This window comes from Pseudozyma flocculosa (genome assembly GCF_000417875.1).
Source record: "Pseudozyma flocculosa PF-1 unplaced genomic scaffold scaffold00003, whole genome shotgun sequence".
Taxonomy (NCBI): domain Eukaryota; kingdom Fungi; phylum Basidiomycota; class Ustilaginomycetes; order Ustilaginales; family Ustilaginaceae; genus Pseudozyma; species Pseudozyma flocculosa.
Window position 1 is genome coordinate 1132696 of NW_006920871.1, and position 23690 is coordinate 1156385.

At 63.5% G+C, this 23690-nt stretch overlaps 6 protein-coding genes across 6 annotated transcripts; 2 read left to right on the plus strand and 4 right to left on the minus strand.

Moving 5' to 3' along the window:
- Positions 1 to 972: 972 nt before the first annotated feature.
- On the plus strand, positions 973 to 2070 carry PFL1_01489 (uncharacterized protein; the record flags this gene model as incomplete). Its single annotated transcript, XM_007878991.1, has 2 exons — positions 973 to 1651; positions 1739 to 2070. 2 exons carry the CDS (start codon positions 973 to 975, stop codon positions 2068 to 2070), a joined length of 1011 nt encoding a protein of 336 aa, XP_007877182.1.
- Positions 2071 to 2913: 843 nt separating this feature from the next.
- On the plus strand, positions 2914 to 4023 carry PFL1_01490 (uncharacterized protein; the record flags this gene model as incomplete). The annotated part of the gene is made up of 2 exons (XM_007878992.1): positions 2914 to 3350; positions 3438 to 4023. The coding sequence occupies 2 exons, from the start codon at positions 2914 to 2916 to the stop codon at positions 4021 to 4023; spliced, it is 1023 nt and encodes a 340-aa protein (XP_007877183.1).
- A 330-nt stretch (positions 4024 to 4353) lies between these two features.
- PFL1_01491 (uncharacterized protein) lies at positions 4354 to 5077 on the minus strand (the record flags this gene model as incomplete). The annotated part of the gene is made up of 2 exons (XM_007878993.1): positions 4354 to 4958; positions 5071 to 5077. The coding sequence occupies 2 exons, from the start codon at positions 5075 to 5077 to the stop codon at positions 4354 to 4356; spliced, it is 612 nt and encodes a 203-aa protein (XP_007877184.1).
- Positions 5078 to 6355: 1278 nt separating this feature from the next.
- PFL1_01492 (uncharacterized protein) lies at positions 6356 to 11181 on the minus strand (the record flags this gene model as incomplete). The annotated part of the gene is made up of 5 exons (XM_007878994.1): positions 6356 to 6877; positions 6967 to 8213; positions 8324 to 9001; positions 9168 to 9542; positions 9642 to 11181. The coding sequence occupies 5 exons, from the start codon at positions 11179 to 11181 to the stop codon at positions 6356 to 6358; spliced, it is 4362 nt and encodes a 1453-aa protein (XP_007877185.1).
- A 2737-nt stretch (positions 11182 to 13918) lies between these two features.
- PFL1_01493 (uncharacterized protein) lies at positions 13919 to 15550 on the minus strand (the record flags this gene model as incomplete). Its single annotated transcript, XM_007878995.1, has 1 exon — positions 13919 to 15550. The coding sequence occupies one exon, from the start codon at positions 15548 to 15550 to the stop codon at positions 13919 to 13921; it is 1632 nt and encodes a 543-aa protein (XP_007877186.1).
- Positions 15551 to 18406: 2856 nt separating this feature from the next.
- Positions 18407 to 19538, minus strand: PFL1_01494 (uncharacterized protein; the record flags this gene model as incomplete). Its single annotated transcript, XM_007878996.1, has 2 exons — positions 18407 to 18816; positions 18977 to 19538. 2 exons carry the CDS (start codon positions 19536 to 19538, stop codon positions 18407 to 18409), a joined length of 972 nt encoding a protein of 323 aa, XP_007877187.1.
- Positions 19539 to 23690: the final 4152 nt, after the last annotated feature.

Here is a 23690-nt window from a genome sequence, read left to right on the forward strand (position 1 = left end):
AGCTCGAGGATTTGTGACACGGGCGGCCGCAGCGTGGGACCTGGGCTCTCTTGTATGGCATCGATTCGGGAAGAGCAAGGACGAAGGTAGGAGCACCACCCTCGAGTCTAGGGCTGGCTCTCTCCCCGGCTGTTACGGCATGCCAATCAAGCAGATGCGACTTGATGCTGCCAGTGCGGACAGTCGCAGACCGCTTGCCTGGTCGAGCCGACTTCTGGTCCCGTCCAACGCTTGAGCTCGCCCATTGAAGGCAGCGTCGGTGCGAAGTGGGCAGAAAGCCTCGCAAGCCTTCGAGCAAAGCGGGCCCCGCGAATGCGCGGTCTGGGGCCGGACCCCGGCGTGTGCTGCGAAAGCAAAAGAGCGGGAGCCAGACCACGCCCCATCCTCGTCAGCTAGGCTACGCTTGCGCTGGTTGAACGGTCTGAGGAACAAGGAGCGCTCGCTTGCCCGATCCTCGGAATGGCCTCATTGCGTCTATCCAACGCACCCTGGCTACAGTGCCGCCTCGCTCTCTTCGCTGTGGCGACAAGACCGGGCGAGGGGCCCCGTGTCAATGGTCGTTCCGTCCAAGTGAGGTCACTTTGCCCGTCCTGTGCCTTTGAGGGCAAGCTTCCGAGCGAAGCCGTACCGTCCATCCGCTGTGACCGGTAGAGGGAGCGTCCATGAAAGACCAGCTGGGCGCGTTCGGCCCACTTCACTGCTTTGACCTGCATTGTGCGCCGCCGGTGGCCTCATTTCGGTTCCGCTGATTACGCTACATAGGCTTGGGTGAAGGCGCGGCCCTTTGGCCGTTTGCAGCGCTGGCTCAAGTTTGACAAGGGGCCCAGCCGAGCGCTCAGGCTGCGCGACCACCACGTCCACCACCCTCTGCCGCCTGACACACCAACGGCTGTTCGTCGCTCCTCACCACCGTTCTGCTTGCTACAGTCCCACCTTCTAGCCGTCTCTACCTGCTCCTGCCGCCACAGCACGATGGTCAGGCTCTCTGTTAGAGGATTCGCCCTCACCATCTCGCCCGGCCACTTGCCCCTTGTCTGGCTGTTCCCGCCGCCAGCACATCTTATCCTCTCTCGAACCAGCAGCTTGAGATTCCCCGACATCGAGCCGTACAGTTCCTGGGTCCGCATCGGTGCCGTCAACAATGCCGACGTCCACATCGCTCCCGAATGGAAGCAGCCCTTCTTCAACGCCATTACCGAGGCCCCGCACTGTGTCGACTTCGACATGAGCCCAGAACCGGCAGAGTGCGTCTGCATCCCAACAAACCATAGGACCTCGAGCCTCGACATCGACGACGTTGTCCAGATATTGCGGCAGATTGGCTGTACCGCTATCAGGGTCTCGACCTCGCAAGCCCCGCACGGGGACTACCTGATCCTGGACGACTCGTACCACCCACTTCGGCACGACAACCTCTGGACTCTTTGTGCCCATGTTACCACCCACGGTATCACTTTGTTGCGTGGTGAGGCCGACAACGGTGCCGTACGGACGCGGCCAGCTCTAAGCGAGCTCGGACAGGGCTTTGGATCGGTCGACATCTCGCTACCCACTCGATCCGATGGCATCTTTCGCCTCTGCATCAGCCAGTCCCTCCTCGACCTTTTCGAACGGACCAACCTCGCGTCGGCAGGCCGTATGGACAGCCTTGGTGGGCGAGAGCGCCTTGAGCGTGTGGCTAGGTTGGCCAACCGCTGGGCCGAGGTGGTCAGCACACGCGCTCATTGCGAGTCCACAGAGACGCTCGTCGAGATTTCGGTCCGTGCCGCAGAGCTCGAGGATGCCAAGCAGAAGGTCCGGGCGTCCGGCTTCCTCAACTGGCTGCAGCTCCTGGAGGGCGGCGCGACCGGACACCGTCTCGAGGAGCGTTCAATCAACATTGCCGACTACGTGCGCAACTTGCAAGACACCGCGGCGGAAGCTCGGAGGCAGGCGCGGGCAATGGGCGACTACGACCAAGGCGAGGCGATCCGCATGGCCACGATCCTTGACCAGAACATGGGCCACATCGACACCCACAGGTTCTCAGCAATCGTCTCCGCAGGCTCGTCAGGAAGCGGTTCAGGCTGAGGGACCGCAAGTTCGCATCGACCTGCTGCGCATCTGGCACGCCACGTCGGCATCGCTACGATAGCCCAAGGATCTGCGGGCGTCAAGACCCGCACTTCTCGCGTTGGCACACGCGATCAAACCGGCTTCGCGTTGTGGCTGCCCGGTAGCTGCACCTATTCTGCGCGCGCCTGTCCTTTCAACCCGCTTTCCCTCCATGAATGTGACCTTGATCCGTCCATGTGCCCTGGTTCCGTTCCTATGCCAATCGAGCATCCGGGAAGCCACGCAGCCTCGAGCCTCTACAGCGTCCGCACGCTCCGTTTGGATCGGCACTTGCTGCATCCAGGCTGGCAATCAAGCGGGCATCGACGCAACCGCAGAGCTCGGGCCACTTACGCTGCTGTCGGTGGACGTCTCGGAACCGTGGGTGCCGAGTCCAAGTACTCGGACCCACAAGAGGGTCAGAGGCCGTGCTGAACTCTCGGCCAGCCGCGCTAATTGGGGTGAGCCGGGTGGGGCAAAGGAGGAAAATCGCGCCCCGAGGCGTGAGCATCAGCTAGCCTGCTAGAGGCTGTCGGGCAGCGGCCCTTCTGCCAGAAGTAGGCCACCCCAGGCAGGTCGGCATGTCCGCCTGGGCTCATACGACAGCCACGCATCCGTCCGGCACGACAATCGTCTTCTCTACCACCACCACAATTTCGACCCGCCATTGCACCGCCGTCGCACCGCCTCTCTCACGCCAGTTAACAGCATCGGCAGGCACCCAGCCTCAGCGCAGACCACACCCCAGCTTGTCATGCAGCTTTGCTGCTGCCCCTCTCTCTCGGCCTCGCCATCGACTGACGCAGCCTCTTCCGCACCATGGTCCTCCTCGAACTCGTCTTCTGTGGCCTCAGCATCTCGACTGAGCAGCTAGGTCACATCCGGCACCCAATGTCCGATGTCAGATTGACAGACACGAGCCTCGTCCTCTCGCGCGATCTCGAGGAGTACGACAAGTGGCTCTTTGTCGGAGACGTGGATTCAGCTGAGCTCCGCGTGCCGCCTGAGTTCAAAGAATCGCTCTTCGAGGCGCTTCCGGAGTTCATGGACAGCGACGAGCCCTTGACGTACAGCCAACGGGACACCGGCCTCGTGGAGAGCCACGACGAGCGCCTCAACTGGAGCCCAGCAATCGTGCTCTGCCAGCTCGTCGATGCGCTCCGGGAGATTGGCTGTGATCGAGTCCGGTTCACGACCTCGGATCTCTTCCCGCACCACTTCATCGATCGGCCGCACGTCTCAGCCTTCGATACAGCGTGCGTCGACCGAGACACCAGCGTCTGGACTCTCCAGGCCCGCATCCTGACGCGCGGAATCTCTCTGCTCCGCGCAGAGCCCAGTAGCCTGGCGCGGACGACTCCAAGTCTAGGCAGCCTCGGCCGCGGCGGCTTCGGATGGTTGCAAATCCCGCTGCCCGGTCGCGAAGACGGCATCAGGGAGCTTCGTGTCTCGCACCGCCTCGTCACCGCACTGACAAAGACGGGATACTACATCGATCCTCGGCGCTTTCCCTTCGACATCGACGACAAGGGCATCTTCAACGAGGCCATCGGAAAGGCCAACTCCTGGATGGCCATGGCCGGCGAGATCCCGCCTAGCAAGCTGTACGGAGCAGAGCTGCAGCTCTCGGTGCAAGCCCAAACGGTGCAACAGGCGCGTAGCGCAGTCAGGGCGTCGGGCTTGCTGAACTGGCAGGGCCTCCTCGAAGGCCGCCTCACCGGCTGTCCCCTCGACATCCGCACGCTGGATCGAAGCAAATACCTGCAATACGTCGATCACACCATCGCCTCAGCCCGTAACGACGTCGAGGCTCTGAATCGCAACTTTGATCCAGAGCAGGCCGATCGCCTCGTCGAGCGACTCTGGCACGACCTCGGATACGACGACCCCCACTCTCACCCTCCCGACAGCAGCGAGTACGCCGATTGATGTGTCAGCTGGTCGGATGCAGCGCTGAAAAGAGGCTGTGAAGCCGCTGTCCTGGGCATCAAGCGACCCAACAACCAAGCAATCCAGCGTCCCGGCGACCCAGCGTCCCAGCGACCCAGCGACCCAGCGACCCAGTGACCAGGGGAGCAGACAGCTGAGCGACCCGGCGATCAAGGAAGCGCACGACGCCGCCGGTCAAGCGGCATTTGACGAATCAGACAGCACGGGAGATCGGTTGGCACATGCTTGCATTGCCGCTTGCCCCCCCTCGGTACTCTTACCCCAATGACCCAGTGTTTCTCGGTTGCAATTCTTCCCAGCAATTCTCCATCATCGACCCGCCGGCTCGTCCTTTTCGAAGTGGCGCTCGAGGATCCAGTCGGTCTGGACGCACGTCCCGATCTTGAAGTCGTGCTCTCCGACGCGGTGGAAGCCGTGGCGGGTGTAGAAGCGTTGCGCCTTCTCGTTTTCCTCCCACACGCCGAGCCAGACGGCGTCGTAGCGGGGCCTGGCGTACTCGAGTGCGCGGTCGAAGAGGGCAGAGCCGATCCCGCGGCCATGTGCGGCCGAGTCGGTGTAGATGCGTTGCAGCTCGATCCCCCTCTCTGCGGCGACGGACGAGAGGCATGGTTCCGACGATCCCGTCGTGAGCTGCGCGAAGCCGAGCAACCGGTCGGATGCGGTGTCCCGGGCGACGAAGAAGGTGTGTCGTGCGTCGAGCATCTCGGCGTGGATGAGGTCGCGGGTGTAGGTGGTGGCGAGGTAGGTGGCCATGTCGTCTGCGGGCATCGAGTGGGCAAAGGACTCGTAGAACACCCGTCCGCCCAGAGATGCGATCGCCTCGGCGTCGCTGGGCTCGCCCGGGACGATCTTGTAGTCGAGCGCAGGGGCCGTCGTTGCCGCTTCGGCGCTGGTGGGCTTGTGGAGCGAGGAGACTGCGGGAGGGAAGGAGACGAGGAGATGGGGAGGCGTGGACGCCGTCAGGATGTCGGTGCGATCGTATCGGCTTGGATTCGAACGAGGCGCGCAGGGCACGAGGCTACCTACCCGTCATGTCGTCGTGCTCGTCGTCTGTAGTCGGTCTAGGGCTTGACTGCGTGTAGTCTACGAGAGGTCTATCGAGTCGTATGAAGCTGGGGCGATAGGGAGCGCAACGATGGAGCGGGCAAACAACAAACGAGACGAGACGGGGAGATCGGAAGGTCGGTCGACGGAGCGAGGCAGTAGTTCAAAGCCCGAAGTCGAGTCACACCCGAAGTCGAGTCACACCCAGCGGCCATAGGCGGCCCAAGCGAGGCGGGTCGGGGACGGAGGGCGAAGCGAGGCGGCAAACTCTGCACGCGAGCAGGTGGAGGCATCGAGGGATGCAGAAACGCGCCTTGCAACGGCGCCTCGGCGAGAGGTCCAGTTACGAACGACACAAAGCCCGAAAAACGTCGCCGGCCTCGAGGCGAGGCACGGAAAGGGGCGATGGCCCACTTCCCACCAACATGGTCCCACACGGGGCATCCCAGCAGAGGCCAACCACCTGTTGGTCGCTCCTCTGGAGCTGTCGAGTTGTCCAGTATGGCCTCTAGTGCCCCCTTCTTGGTCGTCCAAGGCTCAAAGACCCCATGTCAGAACTGTCGTGCCCACTTCCAGCTTTCCGTCCTTGCATTGCATGACCTCGTTCCCGATCCTGCTTTCGACGTCTCCCCTTCCTCGTGGTGGACGGGAGCTCCGTCGGACAACTCCGGCGGAACATGGAGGGTGGCAGCAGCGGGCCCTCGACCCGGATGCCTCGACCTCGAACCAGCTCGAGCCAGACGATCCCCTCCTCCTTCCTCTCCCTCCTCGCGCGGAACGACACTGGTCCGGAGTCATGGGTTCAACAGGGGCCTTGCCAGGTAGGCCGTCGTGCATCGTATGTATGTACAGGACTCGGCATGCTTCGTGTCGGGGCGTTCAGCGTGGGCCGGGATGTAGGGCGTCTATGGCTGCAATGGAAAGCGAGAGCGGAAAGAGGAGCAGCGTGTAGGACAGCGAGTAGAGGTACCGTCCGTGGCGGCACACCAGCGGCGGGAAGGCGGCGAGGCCGCGCGATACGTTGCGCCGTACCCTGCGGTACGAGTCGTGCAGGAGCTTCGGGGAAGGTGCCGTCTTAGAGATCCAGGAGGGCTTGCGGGGCAGTTGGGGGACGAGGGTGGGCAGGACACGAGGGGTCGCCGTCGTGGTCGTCGAGGAGGACATGCTGCATGACGAGTCGTGCCATCTTCGTCGCGGGGTCGGGAGGAGCGAGGCAGGTGAGGCAGTGCCGCTTTCGCTGCGGGCGTCGGGACGGGGGAGGTGACGGTTACTCGGCCTTTTTGGACCTTTTGGTCCGCAGCTTCATCATGCCGTACACGAGGGCGTACGACGAGCAGACAAACAGGACGACGATGCCCGCGTCCCTCCAGCCGTACCCGTACGCGTTGATGTTGACCGTCCTGAGGAAGTCGCTGCCGCGCGTGTAGCTGCACACCTGGCATTGCGACGTCGCATCCGGGTTGAGCAGGTTGGCCGCCGGGTCGCGCGCGAGGAAGCCAGACAGGTACTGCCGGCACGTCTGGTTGGCGGGAGGGTTGAAGTAGGCCAGCTCGTCGGGCTTGCAATGCACGTCGCTGTCCCACATGGTGAAGGCCATCAGGCTGCCCATGAGGTACGAGAATGGGTTGATGTAGTAGATCCAGTACCGCCAGAAGGCCGTGATCTGCGAGTAGGGCACCAGCACGCCGCAGAACGACACCATAACTCCGATAAAGAGCGGGTTGACCAGCGAGGCGAAGACGGGGTTCGGTGCGTACGCCGCGATCATCTGGCCGATGCCGGTGTAGAGCTGAGCAGGGACGATGGTCAGGATTCGAGGCGGGGAAGCGTCAGCAGGGTCATCCTCACTCGCGTCCGATGGCCGCCGCCGAGACTCACCATCTCGTAGAAGATCATGACAAAGACGACCGAGGCGGCCGACTTGGACGCCGTCGGGAACCCGACCGTGTAGTAGTAGCAGAAGAAGTAGAAGAGGCCGCAGATGATGAGGTAGGGGATCTCCGAGACGATGAGGGCCGTCACAAAGGGCCCCCAGTGGTACATCTTGCCCTTCTTTTCGCGCTGCTCGTAAATCGACCGGCGCTCGATGAAGAGGGGCTGCAGCTGCGCAATGACGCCTGGCGCCACAAAGATGAAGTTGAAGATGGCAAACAGCTTGAGCTGCTGGTCGCCCACGCCGTCTCCCAGCTGGTAGAACGAAAAGCCGACAAACAGCGCGCTGAAGATGTGCAGCGCAACCTTGTTGTTGAGGTAGTCGGTGTTGCGGTAGAGCGAGATGTTCATGCGCCTAGTCACGACCTTGGTCTGCTCCCAGTACGACGTGGCGAACTCGTAGCCGTCCTCGGTGTAGCCCGGCGGCTTGGCGGCCGCCTCTGCGATCATCTCGTCGATCCGCGCCGACACCCGGGCGTGCTCCTCGGAGGCGAGCCAGACCTGGTTCCAGTCCTTGCCCTGCGACGCCTCGCCCGACACGACGTCAATCATGTACTCTGCCGGGTTGACGCCTTCGGGGCACGGCGCGCCGTTGCGGCCAAAGTAGTCCTTGATCGTCGCCGCATTGTCGCCGATGTCGCCAAAGTAGACCGTCTTGCCGCCCCGCGCCAGCAGCAGCAGCGAGTCGAACTGGGCGAACAGCTGCGCCGAGGGCTGGTGGATCGTCACCAGCACCGCCTGCCCGACGTCGGCCAGCTTGCGCAGGAAGCGCACCGTGTTGTAGCTCGCCTGCCCGTCGAGGCCGCTGGTGGGCTCATCGAGGAAGATGAGGATCGATGGCTTGGCGACGAGCTCGACGCCGATCGTGACGCGCTTGCGCTGCTCGACGTTGAGGCCGGAGCCGACACGGCCGATCAGGGTGTGCTCGAGGTCGTGCAGCTCGAGGAGGTCGATGATGGTGTCGACGTAGCGCAGCTTCTCTGCACGCGGCACGTCGCGGGGCTGGCGGAGGATGGCCGAGAACTCGAGCGCCTCGCGAACCGTGGCGTAAGCCTCGTGCACGTCGAGCTGCTCGCAGTAACCTGCGGAGCGCTGGAACGAGACGCTCAGCGGGCGGCCGTCGACGAGGATCGAGCCCTGGATGGTGCCGTCAGTCTTGCGCTGCGCCAGCACGTCGAGTAGCGTCGTCTTGCCTGTGGTTGGCGTGCCAGCGGAGCCAGGAAGGTGTGGAAGAGCACGGCAGGGTCAGCCTCTGCTCTCGTATCGGCGGGCACTTCACCACCGCCGCCCGTCTTGGACTCACCGGCTCCCGAGGACCCCATGAGAGCGCCGAGCATGCCTGGCTTGACGTAGCCCTGGACGTTGTCGAGGAGGATGCGGTCGCCGCCAGGCGTCTTGACCGTGTAGGTGAGGTTCTTCCAGGTGAAGATCGAGGTGTTGCGGTTGAGCTGGCTGGAGAGGTCGTTGTCGGCAGCCGCGCCGCCCTCGGTGGCAGCGCCGCTGGTCGCGGCGGCGGCGTCCTTTTCGGCCGTGGTCATGGCGGCCTCGGGGTCCTGGTTGAGCTTGAGGCGCTGGTGGACAAGGTGCTGCCGCTCGCGGGGCACGAGCAGCTTGCGGCCGCCGTCGCCCGCCAACTGCCACCTGCAGGTAAAGAAGACAGTGATGGCGACGAGGAAGACCCACCAGGCCCAGACGATGCCAAAGTTGCGCCAGAGGTGGCCGTCGGCGTACGCGAGCGAGTGCAGGTACTGCTCGCCCGTGAGCGAGGTGTTGCCGCGGGGAGCACCGCCGATGCCGGCACACGAGGCGAAGCGGCGGTCCTCGTAGCCGGGACCCGAGGGGACGATGTTGTGGCCGACGCACTCGATCACCTTGCCGCGGAACTCGTTGGCCATGATCGACTCGAAGGCGTACGCCAGCGGATCGATCCAGTAGAGCCACACGAACCAGTGCTTCATGTCCGGCTTGTGGATCATGTAGCCTGCGGTGCGGGGGGCAGCAGCGTAGGGGAGGACGGTGTCAGAGTCGGCGGAAGCGATCGGCGAGCGGGCAAGGTCCCTCGGTCGATGTGCATTGCCGCTAGTCGAGCGGCAGCGCGCTCGATTCCGCGCGATGTGGCGTCGCGGCGTCGCATCGCAGGCACTCACCGGTGTACATGATGAGGACCGTCATGGCGAGGCCCGAGATCTTGGCGGCCGCCTGGAAGTCGCTGAAGCCGGCGCCGATGGCCCGGAACAGGGCCGTGATGCACATGGTGATGGAGAAGACGACGGCGTAGAAGGTGAAAAAGGCGCCCGCCGACGACTCGAGGCCGACCATGAAGTAGAGGATGATGCCAAAGTGCGTTATGGTGAACAGGATGATGGGGATGTCGGCGGCGATCTGGGCGATGCACAGCGCCGACGGGTGGAAGAGGGCAAACGCGCGGTGCTTGGCCATGACCGGGCGTCCGGTGAACGAGTCGGTCACCTCGGACATGGCCGTCATGCTGTTGTAGAGGACGGCGAAGAAGAGCGCGCCGCCTGATCGATGCAAGGCGAGGCGCGGATAAGGACAGGGTCGAGGGTCGAGGGTTAGTGGGATGTCTCAGTACGGCTCCGGCGGCGACCGAGGCCACTCACCCTTGAGGAAGAGGCCGGCGCTGGTGTCGGGAGCGTTGTAAAAGAGCGATCCGATGACGAGGGCCTGGAGGAGCGCGGCGGCCTGCTTGATGATGAGCGTGGACTTGTCACCCCAGAGGATCTGGTACTGCCTGACGACGCACGCCATCACCTGCGAGGTCCACGGCGTGGTGAGCGGAGAGTGGGCGGGCAGGCTGCTGTCCCTCTCCTCGGTGCGGACCTGGACGGTGCGCTGGGTGTTTTCCTGCGCCTCCTGCGACAACGGGTAGCTGTACTCGCTTCGCATGGCGGCGGCGATGTGGCTCTGCTCGTAGGCGTCGCGGATCTGGGCGGGTGTGCGCGGGAAGCGATTCTCGAAGCCGGGGATGATCTTGCGCTCGGTGGGGACGCAGACGCCCGTAAGAAAGTCGGCCTTGTTGGCCGCAGGGTCGCAAAAGAAGCCGAGGGAGTTCATAAAGGGCACCGCCTCTTCGCGCGGGCCGTAGAACATCTCGACGCCGCCGTCGAGGACGAGGACCTTGTCGAACTGCTCGAAGATGCCGTTGCCCGCCTGGTAGAGGGTGACGATGGTCGAGAGGCCGAGGACGTCGGTCATGGCGCGGATCGCCTTGGTCCACTCGAGCGCGGTGCTGGCATCGAGGCCGCGCGTCGAGTTGTCCCAGCAGTAGACGCTGGCCCTGGCGGCCATGCACTCGATGATCGACACGCGCTTCCGCTCGCCTCCCGAGACGCCGCGGACGTACTCGTTGCCGACCTTGGTCTGCTCGGTATGCGAGATGCCTAGGGCGTCGAGGTAGAAGGACTTCTCCATCTCGGCCGCCTCTTGGGCCGTTTGGCATCCGTGCGGCAGTTTTGCGGCCACCTTGAGCCGGGTGGCAAAGTCCATCGTCTGGCCGACGGTGAGCGAGGGGAAAAAGACCTCCTCCTCGGTGTTCATCATGATGATGCCCCGGTGCTCCTGCGCCTGCTGGTGGTCGAGGCTGCCAAAGTGGACGTCGCCCTCGATCTGGCCGTAGCCGTTGCGCCGATTGGAGAGCATGCTGAGCAGCGTCGTGCAGCCCGAGTCGGGTCGGCCGAGGACGAGGAGCATCTCGCCGGGCTTGACGCAGCCGTGGACGCGGTCGAGGATGACCTGCGAGGCCGCCGGCTTTGCGCCGCCGGCCGGCTTAGAGAGGAAGCCGGGCTTGAACTGGGAGAGGAAGGTCTCGTTGTAGAGGATGCCGGTGTTGGAGCCCCGGACGGTGAGGTTGTCGAAGGTGACGCCGAGCCTGCGGACCATGGATGCGCCGTCCTGGTAGCGGTCGCGCAGCTCCTCGAGCTGCTGAGTCTTGCGCCACTTGCCCTGCTTCTCGCTGTTGGCGGTGGCCTTTTCGCTAGTAGCGTGATGTCCGTGGACGCTGGAAGGTGTGGTGTTGGTGGCGAGCTCGTGGTCTCTGATCTGGCCGGGGAGCGACTGGGAGGTCGAGTTGGTGGGGGTGCGGGCGAGCTCCTCGCGGCCGTCGCCATGGTCGGCGCGCGGGTCTGGAATGTTGCCTGACATGGCGAGGTCGGCGGTCGGGAGCGGAAGCGGAAGCGAGAGCGGAGGTGCCTCTGTCGATGCCGTCGCGCAGGGTGCAGAAGGGGTGGTGTTGGGAGAGGGGGGTGGGTGCAGGAGGGGAGGGAATGGGGAGGACGGAGTCCGCACAGATGCTCTTGCTGTCTGGCAGTGGACTGGAACGTTGGTGGTGAAGTGAGGAAAGACGAATGGATGGGTTCGAGGAGCGAGACGGGCGCTGCGTTGTGTATATAAGAACGGCTTGGGCGGGCTTCCAGCCCCGGATGGCGTGGCGCTGAGCTGGGCCAGTGGCTGTCAACATCAAGCTTGACGGGAAGAGTCTGTACGGCAGCAGTACGTGAGGCAAGGGCGACCGGTGAAGCCGGGGCTGCCATCCGAACGGAGGAGGGTGGGCGCGGGGCCGGCGTCCGGAAGCGCATTGCCGTGGTGACAGGACGTGCAGCATGGAAGCGTGGTGCCGGTGCGGCTTCCGAACGCCCTGCTGCCTAGCTCGCATCCGCGGACGTGAGGCGGAAGGCTGTTGCTGCCGTTGCGAGGGGCTGCTGTAGCTACGGTGGGCCCCTACCGTACGTTGGCCGTGCATGCGAAGGTGTTGTGTGCGTCGCCTGTTTGCGTCGTGGGAGGAATGATGGACCAGCGGGCGCGCGGGCGGGGACGAGGTCAGAGGGAAAGAGGTTGGAATGGGAGGAGGAAGGAGCGGCGCCGACAATGATGAGCCAACGTAATGGACCAAAGGGGGCTGAAGGCAGCAAGCAGACCTGCCCCGAGGTCGGTGCGCGGGCCGGACCTCTGCCTGCCAACCCATCTTCTTCCTGGCCCGCCAGCAACAGCTCGCCAGCCAGCCATGTCGATGGGGCTGGCGCTCCGCACGGCCTAGCCTACCTGCCTACCTACCTAAGGCCAGCGTCTGGCTGTCGGGCCTCGGCCCGCGCCGTCAAGCGTGCTGCACTGCACACCTGCGCGTCGAAACGTACCGCCTACCGTTTCCCAGCGCTACCTGCTATGGCCGTACCGGTGGCATGGCCAGCCCATCCCGAACAGCGCCACAGGGCTGCAGACGTAGTGCAGCACCCCTTAGCCTCTCCTCTGCCATGCTGCTCGCTGTACGTACTTACCCGCAGCGCGGTTTCCCGGCCTGTGTGCAGAGCGGCAGGGCCGGCCGGATTCGCCGGCACGCTGATGGCCGCCAGAGGGGTGTGAATCCGGCAGCGGGACGAAAGCAGCAGCGCCGTCATTGTCTGCCGTCGACCAACGATGGTCACAGATATGTAGGAATGCGCGTTGGCCGAGATCCTCGTCCCCCTCCCTGGCCTATCGAACCCCACCAAGGGAGCTGCGGAGACGTTGTCGCTCGTCGCGCCAACCGCTGCCGAGATTGCGCCAGACAAAGCCGAGTTCGGCCCAGGGATCCGTAGCAGTGGTGGCAGCTGGTGTGGGTGCCCAGCCTGCTCGTTGGTAGCGGACGAGGTGTGGTAGGCAGATGCTGTGTTGGCTGCTGAAACGGCGACTCTGACCGCGATACGACACGGACGGGCCCAAAACAAGCATCGAGAAGAAAGGGGAGAAGCCAGCAGCAGAGAACCACGGCTAGGCTCGCCCGCCTGCCTTGGCCTGCCCCAGGCTACCTTGCCTGCTCTCCTGCCCGCCTTGGGTCCGTTCGCCTCGGCCCGCCCGTTCCGACACGAGGCGAGGCGAGGCCAAAGTGGGGCCGCATCAGCCTAGCCGGCCTGCCGGCCTTGCCTTAGCCTCTGCGTCTGCCTCGGCGCAAAACCTCCGAAGCGGCGTCCAGGGGTCCCCCTGCCGGCGGGCCGGGGGCAGAGTCAAATCCCGAGTTCCGAGCATTGGAGCAAGAACGCCGTCTGCATCGGGCCACGTTGAAATCGGCATTGCCGAGGCCCTGGCAGGCAGATCGGCTTTGATCCGGCACGACTTCCGAGGCCCCATCCTACCGCCTCGACCAGCTTGGCTTCACCACCATTCGAGCGGGCCGAGCAGGGTCAAGCAGTCTCTTTCTGTCGAGCATCTCAAAGCTGTTTCAATGCGCAAGCCAGCATCGCCGCGCACACGGCACCGGTCGTACGAGCAGCCATCGAGTCAGAGGCCGGGTGCGACTTCATCTCGCCACGACCGGCCGCGCTAAACGCAGCCCGGCGATCAGCACCTACGCAGCCTCTTCAGCCCCATCCGGCGCAGACGAGGTCCTCGCTCGGTCGCTTTTCGGCAAGGGTTCCCACAGCTCAAGGACAGCACGGTATGGTGATGCCAAGACTTTGATTCGATGCACAGTCAAGCAAGTTTCATCCAACCTCGGGTCGTATGTAGCTAGAGTCGTAGAGGGCCGACCGGAAGGCAGGTCGGCAGGTCGGCAGCATCGGCGGCGTTGTGGCGGCGAATACGTAGCAGCTCGGAAGCAAGTCATGCAGGCCATGGCCCATAAGCAGGAGAAGGCGAAAAGCGGAAGTTTACCGGGACGAAGGATGAAGACTGAGAATGCCGAAGGGAGCAGAGGAGAGACGCTAGAAGAAGAAAGAGAAGGAAAGGCGCTCGTCGGCGTGCCAAGGTCCGGAAACTCTAACGTTTCTTGTCCTGTCGGCCTCGCCGGTCCCGCCGGATATGGAGCTTGTCTGTGGAAGGCCGCAGGTCGCGTGATGTGTCGCCCGCTCTTCTGTACCCCTTCCGTTACCTGGTCGAGTCAGCCGGCGCGGCGAGCCTGCCGCTCCGCCTAGTGCTGCTCGACGCCGGTGACGTTGAGCGTCTTGCAGTGGCTAAAGTCGCGCGGCTTGCGGTTGGCAAAGAGGTCCTCGAGGAAGGCAAACCAGCGCGGCGAGCCGGCGTGGATGATGGGCGCGTGGAGCACGTTCTTGTAAAAGACAAACTGGATGGGCGACTTGTTGTCAAACTTCTTGCAGTGCGCATCGAACGTCTCGTGGTTGATCGTCGGCCAGACGGCCTCGTCCATGTCGCCCTGGAGCACCAGCAGCGGCTTGGTGAGCCGGGCGCGTCCCTCGGACTTGATGAGCTTGGCCCACTGCAGCGCCTCGCGCGCCGTAGGCCACGTGTAGTCCTTCCAGAGCGAGTCGACCTTGATCGAGCCAAAGAACATGGTGGCGGCGGGGAAGCATCCGCCGGCTAGGTACAGGTCGAGGTACTTTTTGCCCAGGTCCGTCAGGTACCGGTCGCGGCTGAGGGTGGGGAAGATGCGTCGGATCGACTCAAAGACGTTGATCGTGTAGAAGACGCTGCCCTGCTGCTCGACCAGGGCGCGCGACTCGGTCGTGGCCAGGGTGCGCGCGTTGATCTCGCGCGGGTTCATCGAGGGGGCGAGCGAGACGCCGCCCAGGAAGCCGTCCGACGTCTTGAGCCCGCTCTGGTACTCGGTGGTGCTCCAGGCCGTCATGCCGCCCTCGCTGTGGCCGACGACGGCCCACTTGTCGATGTTGAGCTCGGGGATGGCCGACTTGGCGGCGGCGACGGCGTTGGTCACGTCGTAGGCGTGCGTGACGGCCTCGACGTAGTTGAACTGGGTGTCGCTGCCCTGGCCGGCGTAGTCGGGCGCGACGACGTTATAGCCCTGCGCCACGAGCTGGAAGACGGCGCGCCAGCCGTAGTAGAGCTGCGCCTGGTCGCTGGGCGCGCACTCGCGCGTGATGCCCGAGGTGCCGTGGGCCCACGCGACGGTCTTGTTGGACTTGACATATGGCGCCAGGACGAAGCCGGTGGCGGGGACGTGCTTGTTCTGGTAGTCGACCGAGACGTAGTTGATCCTCCACAGCGTCGAACCCTCGGGCAGCTGGCCAAACTTGGCCTCCTTTGGCCCGCCCGTCACCTTTTCGATGCGCAGGATGGTACCCGGCTTTGAGTCGGCCAGCGAGGGCGTCGAGGGCGTCTGGTAGAACTCGGCGGTGAAGACGTCGTCGACGAGGGTCGTGTTCCGGAAGCTCTTGACAAAGGCCTGGTAGCTCGACGTGATGTTGGCGAGGCTATTGGCGCTGCTGGCGTCGTCGCGCTCCAGAACGACGGGGCCGGCGCTGGTGGTGCCTGCCAGGAGGGCGACGGCCAGGCAGGCAAACGTGGATGAGAGGCGGGCAAAGAGCATCTTGGGCGTCGTCGGTGGGCGGGGGAGGGCGAGGTGGGGAGCAGGTGGACCGTTCAGGAAAGGGCAGAGGATGACCGGATCGGGCGAGAGATGGAGGCAGCTCGAGAGGTAGGGGCCGGGCTGGGTGGTGACCTTCGAGGTGGTGATGAGGGACAGGCTGCGATGCGGCAGTGACCGACGATGATTTATAGATGACCGACGGCCAACAAGAGAGGGCCAATGGCATACGGCGTGCGTGCAGGCTGGTGCTTGTGCCATGCGCTTTGAAGCGAGCGGCCACGCGGAGAGGAGGTAGCCTTGGCCAAACAGGCTAGCTACCGGTAGGATAGGCTTGTCGGGCAGAGCGACTCGGGCCACCTGGGTTGACCGACGTCTTCGTCGCCGTCGCTGTCGCCGCCGCCGCCGCCGCCGCGGGGGCTGCTAGGCGGTCAGCAGATGGGAAGCAAACCTGGATCAGACCGGTGCCGAGGCGGCGGCAGACGCGCGCAACGGCGGCAAGGTGGGGCGGCAGGTCTTGCAGCGGTAGGCCTGCGTCTGGTGTCGAGGGCATTGTACGACCGACAGGGCGGTGCCACAGAGCGAGCGGTAGGGCGGTACAGAGGGCGTTCGTTTGTGGATGCGAGCGACGGTCCTGCAAGAGTCGAGGAGGCCGACAAGGTTCGGTGCAAAGGCTGCAGCGCGTTGCCGGTGCGGCGCACTGCCGTGCGCGCCTGGCCGCGCCGCGCCGCGCACTAGGTTTGGGTGCAGCCTTCTCTAGCAACATGTGTGTAGCTACGACAGCTTGCAGCAGCAGCAGCAGCAGCATCAGCCAGACCCATGCGGGCCGTGGGGAAGGCTGGGCGGTAATACGGGGCCATGTGGTGTCCGGGGCGGAAGGAGACAAGGCATGCCAGACCAGCCGGCCTCGAGCAAGGCAGGCAGGGGACGAGGTTGGACGGGCCGTGGGGAGCGGCTGATGTGCGGCGACTGCGGCGACTGTGGGCGCCGAGAAAAGGAAGTCGAGGCCGCCTAGGCTAGTCGAGGAGGAGGGGGGGCCGGGCGTTGCATTGGTCGCGCTGCATGGCCGGACAGGTACAGATCGACGGTACGTAGGGCGGCTCGACCATGGACGAGCGCGCAACGAGGATGCATCAAGGCCTGAGCAGACGAGGACGGGGGACGGGATCAGAAGGGCCCAAGAGCAAGCAGCAGGTCAAGGCGGCAGGCGGCAGCAGAGGGCTGCACGGCTGCGGCCAATTAACTGCATGCATCCGACTTTTGGCCGCCTTTCCGCCCCACATTTGCAGCGCGCCTTTGCTTCTCTTTGATTGCCGCAGGGCCAATTCAACGTTGGAAGCTTCGCTCGCTTTGGTCGCTTCGCCTGCCCACACCTCGACCTCGGCCGTTGCATCCCCCCACGCCGTCGCCGCTGTCCAAGACGACGTACGACAAAACGAGGCACGGGGACCGCAAACGAAGCCCCCGGCCTGAGCTGGCGCATGGCTTCGCCTGGCACCACCGCAGCCGCCGCCGCCGCCGCCTCTCGTCTCGTCTCGTCCTCGTGTAGGTACCGTGCAGGTACCGCAACGAGGTGCTGCCGCCCTGCTTGCCGCCGTACCTGCTTTGATCAGCTCGGCTCAGCATCTCCCTCGCTTCCCTCCCATCAGCCTGCCCATCGACGGCGTCGAGGACTCGAGGAGCGTCTTGCAACAAAAACGTCACAGATCTCGACGTCGGGGATAAGGCACCATGGAAGTCGCGGCAGCCACGATAGCTCCCGCCCGCTCTGTCGACCCACTGAGCAGAGCGCAGCGTCGCGCACTCTCTCTTCCAGCTTATCGCCCAGAATAGCAGCCCTGCCTGGACCCCGCTTCGACGCCGGGCCGAAGAAGCGGTACACACCCACGTACACGCCTTGTCTTGCGGCGTTGCGTCCGATTCGATGCCCGGTGGACCGTACCTCGGCGTCGCTGCTAGGCGCAGCAGGTGGGTGGGTATCGATGCGAATACAGATCTGCCTCTCGTCTGTCCACGGAAGTAAGATCATCGACAGACCGCGTACGTGTGCGGGGTATGGAAAGGGGCTGCCAAGTTGGTGGTAGTTACAGTAGTGGGCGGGCGGCAACTGACTCAGGAGGCGAGCAACAGCGCAGCGCAGGGGCCTTGGGATCGTTCGGCAGCTTTGTGCCGCGGCCATCCATTCTTTCGACGCCTTAGACCGCCGCCCACCGACTACGGCGGTTGCACCCGTCACCGTCTCCTCGTCTGCGTCTGCGGCGGACAGTAGTGGTACGTTCGGGCGGGCGGACGGGCGGGCGAGCGGGCTTTCAAGGTGTGGTCCGTGGATGGCCCGAGCGGTACAAGTGAGGGTGCGGCCGTGCGGGGCTCCAGATTAGATCCGTTCCAATCCATCGACGGAGATACGCATCCGACTCGTCTCGTCAGTCGTTGTGCCGCCGACGCCGGGCCGCTTCGTCCTCCTGACCTAGCCTGCCTGATTGTTGGACAAGGAGAGCAAAGAGGTGGGGTGCCACCGCCGCCGCCGCCGCCGCCGCTGCTGCCAATGCCGTTGCCCGGTCGGCCTTGTATCGTACGGTCTCGACACTTCTATCGCACGACCGAACCGATACGTACCGAGATATCCCCTCGACGACCGGTCCTTGCTCCCCGCGCAGCACGGGTATTCCTCCTCCCCGCTCTGGTGGTCGCCGCAAGCGATCGAGCCACAGTACCGTCGGATCGGACTGGATTAGATCACATGGTCGATCTGCAGCGGCAACATGGTCAGAGTACGGGGGTGATTGCGGGGTAGTCGGTGCGATTGCGGGGGATCAGAATGAGGCCGAGGCGGGTGACACTCCCGTCCCGGTGAAAAGGCATCAGACAGGTCTCCGGTGTGTCACTCGCGATCCAGCCAAAGCAGACGGGGCTTTGCTGCCGTGATTCCCGCGCGCCCCTCTGCTCGAGGCCCAGGCTCGAGGGACGCCTGCGCAGCCTTTTAGGGCCGGACACCAGCAAGGCGAACGAGGTGCCACAATCCTCGTCCTACTACAACCACCGACACACCGCCCGCTGCATCCGGTCTCACCAGCGGGTCGTCTCTTGCCAACGCCTGCTCACCGGAGGCGGCATCCACTAGGCGTTGAAAAGAAGGACGAGAGCGATACCGACGAGGCAAGTGGCGACGAGGCCCACGGCGACGTACACCTTGACGCCCATGGCACCTCCACCGAGCTCGTCAAACGACACTTGCTCCCTCGCAATGTCGCGCGACATCTCGATGTAGTCGACCAGGCCCACTGCAAGCGTGAACAGCGAGAGGACGAGGAAGAGAACCGCAAAGAGCGGCGACGTCACCGCCCGGCTCGATCGCGGCGTGTCGGCCGTCGCATCGACGTGGGCGGCGTCGACCAGGGTGGGCACAGGTTCGAACGAGGCGGGCGAGGACGACGAGGGCGGCAGCCGGACTTGCAGATACAACGATCCGGACAGGATGAAGAGGAGGATCGATAGGCGCAGCCATGTGAGGAACGTCCGTTCTCTTGCTGGTGTTCGGATAGCGGCAGGGGGTGCAGGGAGATTCGAAAGCGAGGTCAGTCGCAAGGCGGCGAGCAGAGAGGAGGCATCCGAGCATATGTGCAAGCTTCGTGCGAGCTGTTGAGGAGCCAGGGACTAGACAGCCTCTTTGCCGCCTCGCCTACCCACCACAAAAGTCTCGGGCGGTATCGGCGCTGGTCAGGGGTGCCCGGGTGCTCTCCTTGATCCGCCGCCACAGAGGGTTGCGGTTTGGCGTGGGCGCTGATGGAGCAGCAGCGTCCGCTTGACCATCGCTCTGGTCGTGTACTAGAGCGGCTTCTGTGTCGTGGCGCTGCAGCTGTGATGGCCCATGGTTGTTCTCGTCCGACTCGGCCGGTGGCTGGCCGGGCCAATCGTGGTAGAGCGAAAGGCGGCTGCCGTCTCTCCGTATGCTTCTCCTTCTCCGCGGATCCCCTCGAGCAGTGACCGATGCTGGTGGTGTGGTCGCAGATCTATGCAATGGCTGCGTCGAGGTGGATGCGACCGAGTCGGGGCCGGCGCTGGGTTCGGGCAGGGTGGGGCTGCGAACCTGGGTCGAACTGAGAGGAGACGGGGAGCCTGAGCGGGAGCGAGGAGAAAGGACGCGAGGATGTGCGTTGGGTATGTGCAGGTTGCGGCGAGGCGATGAGGGCGATGGCTGCGATGTCCGTATGGTGGCAGTGCTGAAGGCGCTGGCGTTTGGGGACGTCATGGGTCTATGCAGAGGGACGAGAGGAGAGAGTGGGTAGGACGGTTCGTGCTGCTCGACATGCGATCTATGAGAGGGGCTTGCGGCGCGGGTGCTGATACCGATGATGCCGTGAGAGTCGAGGGCGCCAGCGATTGACGGCCAAGGGTCGGGCTCCGAGTCGAGACGAGGGTCGGGCTCCAAGTCGAGGCGAGTGGTGACCGCGTCTGACACGTCGTGCGTCCACGATGCGGCCGCGAAGGTCAGTATCGAGCGGCTGAAAGGGGGTATCGAGCTAGCCTAGCGGGTATAGGGGCGCGGAAGGAGGCGTGGATGGCGTCCAGGTCGGGTGGCGGTGATGGTGGTGGTGGGTTTGGAGGCCGTGCGTCTTCTTGGCGCGGTGTGGAGGAGGGCCAGCCGGGCCAGCCAGCCTCTTTTTTTCTCTCGTGCGGCACCGACGCCCTCATCTCCGTCCCGCCCCCCATCGCCTTCCATCCTCGGTCCAGCTCTCCTCGATCGTCTCGACTGCTATCTCGACACCGCCTCTCTCCAGCTTCACGACATTCGGAGCCAGAAAACGTCCATATCCTGCTTCCGTCAACGAGGCCGCGGACGGCAAGCAGCCCGGCGGCAGTACACCCTGCCGGCCCCCTCGTGACGCCTCGCCACGCCTCGCCTCGCCTCGCCTCGACCCGACGGCAGGCATAGCTTCCATCCGCGCCACGACAACGACCCACTGATCGCGACTTCTGAGCACAGCGACCTCAGCGTCACCTGCGTCCCCTCTCCGGCCTGTCCTGCCCGCGAGCGCGGCCCCTAGGGTCGGCCATGTTGCCGTCGTCGCTCTTGGAACGGTTCGGTCCGTCGGTCTGCCTCACTGCCGTTCGATCTCGACGGTGTCGGCTGCGGCTGGAGAGCAAGCGAGCCTCCTCGGGTCGTCGGACCAAGGTCTAGCGCCGCGACTCAGTGTCCAAGGCATCGGCGCTTCCAGCAACAACGACGAGTCGTTGCGCACATCCAAAGCGCCCGTGGTGGCGCGACTTAGCCTCAGAAGAGATCATATGATAGTACTGAATGAATTCGAGAGGGCTGGAACCGTGCCGGCTGGGTACAAGATAATGTCGGGGGCCAAGAGTAGCTTGATGTTGCCTGCGGACGGGGCCGAGAGAGAGATCACCAGAGATCACCTGAGGAGGGCGAGGAAAGGAAGCAAGAATATTATTTTGTCAGTTCGGGTTCGACACAGTTCAACGCTGGTGAGGCGTCGCCGGGTTATGGGCTGGCGAGGCGGTAGCCAGATTACAAGCTGGTGAGGCAGTAGCCTGATTATGAGCTGGCAAGGCAGTAGCCTGGTTGTGAGCTGGCAAGGCAGTAGCCTGATTGTGAGCTGGCGAGGCAGTAGCCTGATTGTGAGCTGGCGAGGCGGTAGCCTGATTGTGAGCTGGCAAGGCGGTAGCCTGATTGTGAGCTGGCGAGCCAATTGCCTGACTATGCACTGGTGAGGCGTTGAGAGCTGGTGTTACGTTTGTCAAGGCAAGGTACTCACTCTTGGTAGGCTCTAGCCTGTTCTGGATATATTTGGCATTTTGCTGCCGGGTGTCACCGGCCACAGAGGTCACAGTTGTGTTGACGGCTGCACCCTGCGCACTGGGGCTTGTTGAACTTCTTGCAGATCCTGTTGCTCCTCACTGTGTGCCGATTGTCTGCTGCGGTCTGCCGGTGCGTAGATGTGTTGCCCACCCTGCAGACACGGTTCCCCTGCTGCCCTCACCTTAATGGTCTGCCAAGGCTGCTCCTGCTTGCACACACCCGGACAAGCTTGTCGCCAGTCATGTTGTGGTGCTGGTACCTCTTTCTTGTGCGCGCCAAACAGCAACACAAGTGCTTGCAGCAGACCTGGCTCATGATTGCAATGGTCAAAAGCGCTTCCCTTTCTTCCTCAACTTGCCCTTGCTTTGAGTTGTGCTCCTGCTGCCAATATGTAAAGGTTGAGGGAGGCGGGTTGGACCAAGGTAGAAGGTGTATAGGGCTTATCCCTTTAAGGTCCTGGTAAGGCCTTGAGGAAGACAAGATGTCAACACAGAAAGGCTGGTGTGTCTGAAGGAATCTTTGACAGATGGTGGAGTCCTGACCTGTTGAGGCTGACAGGTGATGGTGAGGAAGGGAGAGATATTGACTGGCCAGTCCTAAAAAGGAGGGAAGGGTGGAGGTAGAGGGAAGGGGAATGTAAAAGGACTAATGCACAGAACACTGAAGCATTGATGACTGAAGCAGCACAAACATGGGTAGGGGGGGGGGGGGGGGAGGCTGCAGCAGGGTAAGGATGGGAAGCTGCAGCTGATGCAGCTGTTGCTTCATGCAGGGTCAGCTTGCTGTGGTCAATGCTTGGTTTGTGGTCAAGGAGGAAAGGAGAGAGACTGGTCAAGGGGAGTTGAGGAGCAGCACTGGCAGCAGATTGAGTGAGCTGTCTGATCCTTGAGGCCTTGTACAAGCTGTTGGGAATGCGCCAGGTGGTGTAGGTGTTGGCGGGGACCTTGAGGTGCCAGCAAGGCAGGGCATGCAAGGCAACCTGGAGTTTGACGTGATGGGGCGACGCTGGTTGAAGGCGAGTGGTGGTGGCTGCAACAGGTCACTGTTGGGAAGAGGAGGAGAAGAGGGAGGGAGAGGGGAGGAGAGAGGGAGGATCGGGTTGGTGTGGTGAGTGGGCAGTCCTTCGATGTTGTGAGGTCGGGACCTTCACCTCCACAGGCAGGCAAGCCTTGTTCATGGGTGCATGGTGACAGAAGATGATCAGCAAGCATGTCAGAGGCTCCAAGGGGGACCATGCATCTGCCTGCCTGAGAGGTGGCTGGCTGTCTGCTTGCTGTCCTCCTGTCTTCCTGCACCTGACAGCTATGAGCAGACTGAATTTGATATGCTCTACCTGCCAGTGTCTGCCCTATCCTTGCTCCACATAGCCTACCTTGTCCACTTGAACAGGTTTGAAAGGACTAATGCACTGATGCACTGATGCACTGAGGCACTCAGGCACTGATGCACTGAGGCACTGATGCTCCTTCCTCAGTCTGTCAAAGTCTCTGTCATCAGCCAACAGTTGTGAAGTTGCTGAGGGTTTGTCCAGTCATAGCTAACAACTAGGGGTATCTACGGTCCTTGGGTATCGTAGCGGTGCTACGCTTTTTCCTACGCTTTGAAAAATCTGCAACTACGATTTTTGGACCCTTGACCGTAGGGCCGCTACGGCCCTGGAGCGTAGGGAAGTGTAGGGCCCTACGCTTCCGAGGCGTGTAGCAGGCCTACAATTTTGGCACTGTAGCGGGCCAGCACGTGGAATACCGCACAGTCACCATACACGCACAGTCGTATCTACTCGACGGGGACAGTAATCCATTGCCATACTACCTAGACTACGTACTGTGGCAAAGCGGCGTGGCAAAGTGACAAAGTGGGCGTTGGCGGCGGCGGCGGCGGCAAGTCGAAGCGGCAAGGGCAACACAAGGCAAGGCGAGGCGGCAAGGCGAGGTGGCGCAAGTTGATGGCAAGCGCAGGCGCAAAGGCAGAGGCGGCGGCAACAGGGCACGGCGAGGGCGCATATTGATAGCGCCAGCAGCATCGGCAAGAAGGACAGTTGGAGAGGAGAGAGGAGGAGGAGCAGGCGTCAGCAATGCTTGCGCGTTGGCTGACAGCGCAGCAGGCACGCCGGCAAGCAGGTAGCGGCACTCACCATCTGAAGCGGGGCCGTAGATGTTGGTGCCAGCACCGCTGCAACTGCTGCTGCGGTGGCATGGGAGGGCAAGGGCGAGGCAGGAGGGCAAGGGCGAGGCGAGGAGGCAAGGTATGCGTCAGAAGACTCACCGCAGGCAAGGCAAGAAGGCCGGTCACGAAGGGTCGGCAAAGTCATGTTGTCGAGGCTGTCAGAGCGATCGATGCTACGACGCCGGCAGTGCTGGCAAGAGTCAGGCGGCGGAGCGGAAAGGCGGTGGGCAATGTCAATCATCGGAGACGTCGGAGCGCGCGCTCCGACGCCTCTGATGATTGACGGGGCGGGGAACAAAAAGGCGGCGCGGCGGCTGAGTTGCGGTTGCTGCAGGCGCTGACGGGTCCGAGGGTGGCGATGCTGGTGCTGGTGCTGGTGCTGGTGCTGGTGATGCCGAGTGTATGCTGGCAGGCGCTGGT